The sequence below is a fragment of the Equus asinus genome, chromosome 2, assembly GCF_041296235.1.
Source record: "Equus asinus isolate D_3611 breed Donkey chromosome 2, EquAss-T2T_v2, whole genome shotgun sequence".
Lineage (NCBI taxonomy): Eukaryota > Metazoa > Chordata > Mammalia > Perissodactyla > Equidae > Equus > Equus asinus.
Window position 1 is genome coordinate 123,178,549 of NC_091791.1, and position 10,425 is coordinate 123,188,973.

At 38.5% G+C, this 10,425-nt stretch overlaps 1 protein-coding gene across 7 annotated transcripts in view; it reads left to right on the forward strand.

Annotated features, from left to right (window-relative positions):
- Positions 1 to 9,235, forward strand: part of HYKK (hydroxylysine kinase) — a 31,411-nt gene extending 22,176 nt beyond the window's left edge. For all 7 annotated transcript variants that reach the window (XM_014856431.3, XM_014856433.3, XM_070504388.1 and 4 more), the window contains 2 exons: positions 864 to 1,047; positions 8,496 to 9,235. In XM_014856431.3, coding sequence (XP_014711917.3) covers positions 864 to 1,047; positions 8,496 to 8,959 — 648 coding nt within the window. In that variant the 3' untranslated portion in view covers positions 8,960 to 9,235. The remainder of the gene's footprint in view (positions 1 to 863; positions 1,048 to 8,495) is intronic.
- The last annotated feature ends 1,190 nt before the right edge of the window (positions 9,236 to 10,425 follow it).

Below are 10,425 nucleotides of genomic sequence, written 5' to 3' on the forward strand. Positions count from 1 at the left end.
AGTTCTAGAATTTTCTATTTTAGGAACATTCATTTATTCAGCAGACATCGCTTGAGCAGTGCCTTCTATGAGCCAGGTACTGTTCTAGGTGTGGCGATACAGAGGCAAACAAAACCGACCAAAAACAAAGCTCCTGCCTCTCATGGAACTTACATTCTAGTGAGGATAGATAGTATGTCCGTAAGTGAATTATGGTGAGTGTTAGACAGCAACATGTGCTAAGTGCTTAAGAATAAAAAATAAGCAAAGAGGGATAAAAGTATCAGAGAGAGGGTTGAAATTTTAGATGGAGTTGTCAGGGAGTCCTCCCCTAGAAGATGACTTTTGAGTAAAGACCTGGTGGAAATGAGGGCACTAGCCATACGGATATCTGGGGAAAAGCATCCCAGGAGGAGGAAACAGCAAATGCAAAGGCCGTGAGGTGGGAACACGCCTGACGTGTTCCTTGAACAGCAGGGAGGGCAGTGTGGTTGGAGGAAAGTGAGCAAGAGTAGTGGAAGATGAAATCAGAGAGGTAACAAGGGGCCTGGGGCAGATCATGCAGGTGAGGACAGAGTTCTTTGGAGTTGCCTCCAGTTCCTTTGGAGGCTATGGATAATAATACCTACCTTCACACAGTTAGGAGGATCAAGTGAGATGGGAATGTGCTCTCAAAACTAGGAGATCCTGTACAAATATGACATTATTACCATTTTGTGCATTACTGTCAATGGAGCAAGTCAGTGGCCATGAGGGAAGGCCAGCTCTCCACCTCAGGCACTCCCAGGCCTACACTTTGGAGGGTGCAGTCTTCTGGTATACAGCAGATCTCTCAGTAGTGGTTGCTCTATCAAGAGTCTAAGAGTTTCTTGCTTTTGATTTAGAAATTCCATCACCCAAAGTTAAGCAGTCTTCATCGGGAGAACTTCATCTGGAATCTGAAAAATGTTCCTCTTCTGGAGAAATATTTGTATGCCTTGGGCCAGAATCGAAATCGAGAAATTGTCAAACAGATCATTCAGCTGTTCAAGGATGAAGTAATGAGCAAATTAAGTCATTTTCGAGAATGTGAGTATTTCTCCAACCAAATAAGTATTTTTCTTGATATTTAAATTGTCAAATTTCAAACCATCAGAAAAGTGTGAAGGCACAGCTTAGCTTTATCAAATCTTAAAATTTTCCCATATTTGCTCCTGTTTGCTTTTTAAAAAATAATACTTTTATTTTCTTTAAAATTGCTGCATTTGAAGCCCCCTCTAAACTTTATATGATTCCACCTCTCCTCTCCCTTCTAAATTTGCATACGTTTTAATTCATTACTACTTATGTATTCATTCATAAATTATATATATAGCAGTGTTTTGCATATTTAAAAACTTTAGATAAATGGTATTATTCTGCAACCTTTTTTTTATTCAACTTAGTTTTTCAGATCAATCCATTTCATATATGTAGTTCTAGTTAATTTAGTTCATTTTTAATAGTATTCCATAGTAATGTATACATCATAATTTATTTGAACGTATTGTAATTTTTTGTCCATTCCCTTGTTAATGGAATTTTAGGTTGGTTCCCATTTTTTTGCTGTATAAATGATGCTGTAACGAGCATGCTAGTACACATCTCCTTATGTACATGTACAACAGTTTCTCTAGAGCATAACCGGCTCAGGCCGCCATAACAAATACCATCAATTGGGTGGCTTAAACAACAGAAATTTATTTCACACAGTCCTGGAGGCTGGGAGTCTGAGATCAGGGTGCCAGCAAGGTCAGGTTCTGGTGAGGACGCTTCCTGGCTTACCAATAGCCACCTTCCCTCTGTGTCCTTGCATGGCAGAGAGAAAGCAAGCAAGCTCTCTGGTATCTCTTCTTATAAGGACACTAATCCCATGATGAGGCCCCACACTCATGACCTCATCTAAACCTAATTATCTCCCAAAGGTCTCCCCTCCAAATACCATCACATTGGGGGTTAGGACTTCAACATATGAATTGCGGGGGGGGGGGGGGGCACAATTCAGCCCACAGCACGCACTTTGTGTACACACAATGTAAGGTGGTAACATAAAAGTAGAGTTGCTTTTTTTTCCCCTTCCAAACTCTTTCCCCCGCCTAGTCATCTTCATTTCATTAAAATGGTATCTACCATTCACCTAGTTGATCTGGCCAAAACTCTAGGAGTCATCAGCCTTGACTTTGTTCTTTCTCTCACACCTCATATCCCATCAAATTCTATCACTTCTAACTTCAAGACATACCTTACTTCTAACCACTTTCGCCTACCTTTACTACTTCCACTTGGTCCAAGCTACCATCCTTTCTGACCTGGATTATTGCAGTGGCCTCCTAACTGTTCCCCCCCCCCACCCATCTGTCTCCCTACAGTATATCTTCACTTGTGTTCCCTTTTTTTCCCTTATTATTTTTGTAAGATTCTCCACATTGTTGCATGTGGCTATAGTTTAACTTTTATTGCTGTAGAGTGTTCTATTCATAAATATACCACACTTTAGCTATTCTACTCTTAAAAGATATTTGGGGGCGGGGGGTGGCCCTGTGGTGTAGTGGTTAAGTTGAGCACGCTCCGCTTTGGCCCAGGTTCATGGGTTCGGATCTCAGGCACGGACCTATTCCACTCGTCAGCCAAGCTGCGGCAGCAGCCCACCTATAAAGTGGAGGAAGACTGGCACAGATGTTAGCTCAGGGCTAATCTTTCCCAAGCAAAAAACGAGGAAGATTGGCAACAGATGTTAGCTCAGGGCTAATCTTCCTCAGCCAACAAAAAGAAAGGTATTTGAGTTGTTTCCAGTTTTGGCCTATTAAGAACAGTGCTGCTATGAATATTCTTGTCTCTTGATATACATGTTCATGAGTTCTTTGAGTCTATAAGTTCATGAGTTCTGGGGTAGGATTGCTGGGTTGTAGGACATGTCTATATTCAACTTTACTAGATAACGCCAAACAGTTTTCCAAAGTGGTTATGTGACTTTATACTACTACTAGCAGAGCATAAGTTTTCATTGCTCTACAGCCTTGGTATTATCAGACTTCTAAACTTTTGCCAATCTGATGTGTGTGTAATGGTTTCTCATTGTGGTTTTAATATACATTTCCCTGTTTGTTGACCATTTGGAGAAACTCTTTTGTGCAGGGCTATTCATCTTTTGCCTGTTTTTAATATTTTCGAGATACAAGTCCTTTGTTGGTTATATATGTTACAAATATTTTGTCCCATTCTGTGGCTCATCTTTTCACTCACTTTATAATGTGTTTTGGTGAACAATCCTTAATTCATTGGTTTCAAATATATAAATCTTTTACTTCATGGTTAGTATTTTGTGCCTTATACAGAAATTTTTCCCTACCTTGTGGTCATGGAGATATTCCCCTATATTATCTTCCTATAGTTTTTGCCTTTCGTAATAGGTCTACAGTCCATCTGGAATTTATTTTTACATATGGTGTAAATTTTTCTTATGTCTGATAAATTTTCCCACCAACACTTATTGGAAAATCATCTTTTCACCCTTTGTTTTGCAGTACTACCACTGTTGTAAATCAAATATGTTTTTGGACACTCTATTTTATTCTGTTGGTCTATTTGTCTATTTCTGCACCCATACTACACTGTGTATCAGCTAGGCTAGGTTATGCTACAGTAACCAATAACCTGCCAATCATTGTGATCCAAAATAACAAAGGTTTAGTTCTAACTCAAGCTGCATGTCTCTCACGGATTGGCTCGGGCTTTGTTCTATGCATTCTCACTTTGGGATTTAGACTGATGGAATGTCACCAGCTGGAGTACTGCTATGGGATGGGGAAAGCAAATGTAGTAAATTGCACACTGACTCTTAAAGCTTCTGCCCTGAAGTGATGCCACTTCTGTTCATATGTCAGTGGCCAAAAAAACACCACTTGGCCAAACACAAGTTTTGCGGGGGCAGGAAAGTGCAACCCAGCATGTTCCTAGAAGGGAGATAACTGGCATATTTGTGAGCATCCCTAAAGATTACCACACTATCTTAATTTCTTTAACCTTTTTTTTTCTTTCCTTTCTTTTCTTTTCTTTTTTTTTTTTTTTGAGGACGATTAGCCCTGAGCTAACTGCTGCCAATCCTCCTCTTTTTGCTGAGGAAGACTGGCCCTGAGCTAACATCCATGCCCAACTTCCTCTGCTTTATATGTGGGACGCCTACCACAGCATGGCGTGCCAAGCAGTGCCATGTCCGCACCCGGGATCTGAACCAGCAAACCCTGGGCTGCCAAAGTGGAACATGTGCACTTAACCACTGTGCCACCAGGCCTGCCCCAATTTCTTTAACTTTTTAAGCCTTCATATCTGGTAGAACATGTCCTCCCACCTTCTTGTTCTTCTATAAGAGGATCTTGACTATTTTTGTTGAGATTTTGGCTAGATTTGATTGACTCTATATATAAATTGGGAGAAAATGGATATTATAGTATATTTATAAGATTGAGTAATCCATGAACATTGGTCTCTTTATTTGGATCAATAAAAGATATGCATGATGAAATTTTTCGTTATCCTTTTACTGTTGATTTCTACATAATAGCAGTATGGTCAGAGAACATAATTTATATCAGTGTTGTCCAGAATTTTCTTCATGATGGAAATGTTGTATATCTGTGTTGTCCAATACAATAGCTTCTATGTGGCTACTGAGCACTTGAAAATGTGGCTAGTGCAATTAAGGAACTAGATTTTCAATTTTATTTAATCGCTTTTTTTTTAAATTTTTTTTTTCGGATGTACATCATATTTCAAATTCTGTATACATTACATCATGTTCACCACCCGCACACTAATTATAGTGCATCCCCTCACATGTGACCCTAATCACCCTTTTGCCCTCCCCCCTCCCCCCTTCCCTAATGGTAACCACCAGTCCAATCTCCAATGCTATGTATTTTTTTTTAATCTTAATGAATTTAAATAGCAACATATGATTAGTGGTACCATATGAGATACAGCAGCTGTATATGATTTGAAATTTATTAAGATTTACATTATAATGCAGCATTTGGTAAAATTTTTTAAATGGTCCATGTGTGCTTAAAAAGAAAGTTTATTCTGCAGTTTTTGGGTACAGAATTATATATATATGTCCAGTAGGTCAAGTTTGTTAATCATGTTGTTTAAATTTTCTATACTATTGACTTATTTTTTTGCCTGCTTATTCTAACAGTTACTAAGAAAAGTGTATTTTAAATCTCCCACTATGATTGTGGATTGTCTATTTTTACTTGTATTTCTGTAAAATTTTGCTTTATATATTTTGAGGCAATCTACGTATAAAATTAGAAGTTATCTTACTAGCAAATTGAACCTTTTATCAATATAAAGTATCTCTCCTTACCTCTCCTAATGGTTTTTGCCTTAATGTCTACTCTGTCTGACATTATATAGCTATACCATCTTATTTTTGTACTCCTGATGTTTTTCTGTTCCAATTTGTTCTTCTTTGTCCTCCCTTCTTTTGAGCTAATTGTTTTTGTCATTCTTTTTCTTTTCTTTCCAGGAGTCTGGAAATTATATACTCTCTTTCTATTTTTTGACTGATTACCCTAGAAATTCTGACATGTGACTTTAACTTATAAAGTCTACTGGTATGCAAGACCATACAAAGGATCTTAAAATACTTTAATTCCATTTATCTCTTTCCTGACTTATATGCTGTTGTGTTAAACTTTAATTCTGTATTTTTACCCCAAAAGACATTATTATTTTTGTTTTATAGTCAAGTTTGTTTAGATTTACTTAGATATTAGCTTCATATCTTCCAGAACCTCAAACCTGTCTGGAGTCATTTTTTCCTGTCAGAAATACATCCTTTACAATTTCCTTTAATGCAGTTTTCTACTGGTGAACTCTGATTTTATTTGTCTGAAAATGTTTTTATTTTGTCTTCATTCTTGAAGGATATTTTCACAGCCTATAGAATTTTAGGTTTCAGGAGTTTAGAATTTTAGAATTCTACTGTCTTCTAGCTTCCTTTGCTGCTGAGAGGCCAGCTGTCAGTCTGTTGGTCCTCTGAAGACAAACTGTCTTTTTCCCCTTTGGGATACTTTTAAGATGTCCTCTTTTTCTTAAATAATTTTTTTCTTACTCTGCTTGGGTTTCTTACATATGTATGTAGATATTGTCTTTCATCAGTTATGGAAAATTCTTGCCTCTGCCCCATTCCCTCTTCTCCTTTTGGACTCCATTTAAGTTAGTCTTAGGTCTTCTTAGTGCATCCTCTCTTTCTCTTACCTTCTCATCTGTGTGTGTTTTTTAAAAAATCTTTTTCTCTGGGGGCTGGCCCAGTGGGGCAGTGGTTAAGTGCACACATTCCACTTCCATGGCCCGGGGTTTGCTGGTTCGGATCCCAGGTGCGGACATGGCACCGTTTGGCAAGCCATGCTGTGGTAGCCATCCCACTTATAAAGTAGAGGAAGATGGGCATGGATGTTAGCTCAGGGCCAGTCTCCCCCAGCAAAAAGAGGAGGATTGGCAGCAGATGTTAGCTCAAGGCCAATCTTCCTCAAAAAAAAAAAAAAATCTTTTTCTCTGTCCCTACTGCATTTTGGATAACTTTCTAACCCATTGTCTAGTTTACTGATTCTCTGTTTAGCTGTGTCTAATCTGTTAAACCTATCCATTATTTTCTTAATTTTATTCATTGTATTTTTTGGTTTTAGAAGTTCCTCTTGGTTATTTTTCTAGAGTAATTGCCTTGTGGCCAGAGAACATACTATATACCAGCACACAAGGAAATAAGATCCTATGAGCAAGAACCAAAAGAAACTGACTACTGTATACAAACTGAACCAAAGACTTCAGTACCTAGAATGATCAGACAGAGAATATATTCACATAGCAGCCAAGTTTGGCATGTGGTTTCAAGCCTAAATTTTTGTCCTTTTGCTCCCTTGAACCCATAGTATTCTAAGCAGTGGACTGGTAACCGCTTTTGTCATCCTTTTGTGAGTTAGGAAGACCTTGTCACTGCCCCTGGCTTCATGCAGTGAGCCTGTTTCCCCAAGTGGCAGATAGCACTTTCAGTTCCTGTTCTCCCAAAAGGGTAAAGCACATTGCTGATCTGGAGCACAAAAGACAGACCTATAGCTTTATTCCTGCTCACTGCTTGGCATTTCTATTGTTTTTTAGTATGCAGATCTATTTTTGAGGCTGGCTGTACCTGTATTATTTTCTTTTTTTATTTTTATCACTGCTAGGTATACCAAGTACAGTGCAGTTATCAAAGAATGAATTCATTCTGCCATCTTCATCAGAACTCCTTTTCTTCCTTAATTCCCAAATTCAACAACTTTTGTATTTTATTCCAGGCATTAAATAGCTGTATCATTTCTTGATTGGCCATTGTACATGAGAATGGAAACAATGAAATAAGAGAGGAAAACATTGCCAATGAAACTATGACATAGCATCAATTGTACAATGCATCCCAATTTCAGAAAGATGTAGTCTAGAATCTGTGGTTTATAGTAATGTTCATTGCTTCTATATGCCGCCCACTGTGCTACATTACTTAAGTATGATTTACACAATCTTAACTCATATAGAAAAAGTCAGCTTATATTTAGAAGTTAATATTATGGACTTTATATCACATACTTTTAAAGTACATGACTACTATATCAGTGCTCATGGACACCCCATCTTCTTCTAATCCTTAGTCAGTGGTTTAAATCAGTGCTTCTCAAACTATCCATGGTAAAAGACAAATCTGGGGGTTTTTTTCCTCAACCCACTGCCACCTGATACATGGTCCTACTGTTCATGATTAGCTCACAGCTTGCACCACACGCAACTTACCATGCAAGTTTGACAATACCCAAACTGGGCTATACTCTGTTCAATGAGACAAGGCCACTGATCACATTCTTAGATGACAAATAATAAAATTATCTAAACACTCTCAATTTCTGTTTTTATCTCACACAGATTAGTAACAGTTTGTGGGCCAGCACTGACCACAGATCCCCACTTTGAGTGGTACTGATTTAAAATATCACCATCTATTCTAGTAATCAAAAGACTGGGGAAATTCAGAATTACTTGGTCATCAGAAATTTTTTTTGGAAATTCTAGGTTAAAGTAAAGGCACATCTGGTCCATTTGAGGACTCTTTGCTTCTTATAGTAATATGAATATATGTATATTCTTTTTGAACCTTTCTGGTTTGGGGTATTTCTCCTTATCCCCTTACTCTGCTAGTAGCCAAAATCAGATATTTGCAATAACTACAATCTCCATCTTCTGGCCTTGGACTGATGAGAAGCAAACGCAAAAACAACCACCAAAATTAACTGCTTTTATCTTTTTCAGGGAAATTGTTTTATTTCAAGAAAAATAGGGTTTAGCTCTTTATCTCTGACTGCTCATCAAATTATCTGAATGGCCATGCTTGAGAAAGAGAATCGGCAAGGGAATGAACTGGGGTATTAAATAACTGTTTTCACATGGCTTGATTTTTCTCCTTTCAGGTATCAATCATGGAGATCTTAATGACCATAACATTTTAATAGAGTCCAGCAAGTCAGCCTTTGGAGATGCTGTATATCAAGTGTCTGGGATTTTGGACTTTGATGACATGAGCTATGGCTACTATGTGTTTGAATTGGCAATCACCATCATGTATATGATGATTGAAAGTAAGAATCCTATACAAGTAGGAGGTCATGTCCTTGCAGGCTTTGAAAGTATAATCCCACTGACAACTGTAGAGAGAAGTGCTTTGTTTCTACTTGTATGCAGTCGTTTTTGTCAGTCACTTGTCATGGCTGCATACTCTTGCCAGCTACACCCAGAGAATGAAGAATATCTCATGATCACTGCAAAAACCGGGTGGAAACACTTACAGCAAATGTTTGACATGGGCCAGAAAACTGTAGAAGAAATCTGGTTTGAAACTGCCAAGTCCTACAAATCTGGGATCCCATGTGACTAGCTAAAAGTCTTATCTGTAAAACTGGGGTAATGGTAATACCTATCTCACAGAGTTAGTTGTGAGGATTTCACAGAGAATAATGCAAAGTTCTTAGCATAGTGCTTGGCACATAGGAGACGTTTAATAAATATTTACTAAATGAATGAACCATATTCCAGGTTACCCAGACTCAAAATGTTGGAGTAATTTTTCATTTGCCTCTCTCATACTCAATCAGTGATCTGATTCTTAGGAATCAGAATTTTATAACAATAAAAGGCGGTCATAATCCTTTTCCTTCCCGCTTTAAGTTTTTAACAATATATAATACAAACCAATATTTATTGAGCATTAAGTACTTAAAAGAAAACTCTCTCTACTCTCACAACACTTCTGATATCAAATATGTGGGGTTTTCTCTCACATTAAACAATTCTGACACTAACTACCCAGAGTTAACACAGACCTCACAGGTTAAGGGCTCAGTCCCACAAAACTGCCTCCACTTGAGATGCCTGTACTTCTGACCAACCGACTATAAATTGAGGGTTCCCATGACCCCCTCCTCAGTTTGATAATTTGCTAGAACGGCTCACAGAACTCAGAGAAATACTTATGTTTATCGGTTTATGATAAAGGATATAATAAAGGATACAGATGAACAGCCAGAGAAAGAGATACACAGAGTGAGGTCCAGAAGGGTCCAGAGAACAGGAGCTTCTTTCCCCATGGAGCTGGAGTGCGCCACCCTCCTGGCATGTGGATGTGTTCACCAACCAGAAGCTCTTGAACCCACAGGCATGGTCGATTAAATCACTGGTCATTGGTGATTAAGTCAGTCCCCAGTCCCGGTTCCGTCTCTGCAGGTTGGGGGGTAGGGCTGAAAGTTCTAGCCCTCTAATCACCTGGTTGGTTCTTCTGGCAGCCAGTACTCATCCTCCAAGAGTCACCTCATTAGCATAAATTCAGGTGTGGCTGAAAGGGGCTTATTATGAATAGCAAAAGACGCTCCTCTCTCCCCTACCCCTCAGGAAATTACAAGGACTTTGTGGTTTTTAGAAGACCAAACATATATTTCTTATATTACAGTATTTTACATGCTTTAATCCCATTTAATCTCCACAACAAACCCACGAGAAAAGTAGTGTTATGATTAACCCCCATTTTCAGATGAGGAAATAGATGCTTGAAAAGTTGAATCAATTTGCTCAAAGAGAGCCAGGGCCAGTGCCCCATATTACTTCTCCTCCTCCTCCCCACCTGTCCCCCGAACACGTGCACGCGCACACACACGCATGCACACACATATCTGTGTAAGCGGATCAACTGAGATCATTCACCTGAAACCACTTATGCTTCTCAAATTTAAGGGATTATGATTTTTATCTAGCTTGACCATTCAGGAAATTGGAGAACAGAAAAATGGACGGAAAGTTGGATTTCACTCACAGACCACAGTTCATTCTCTTAGACCATGAAACTCTATG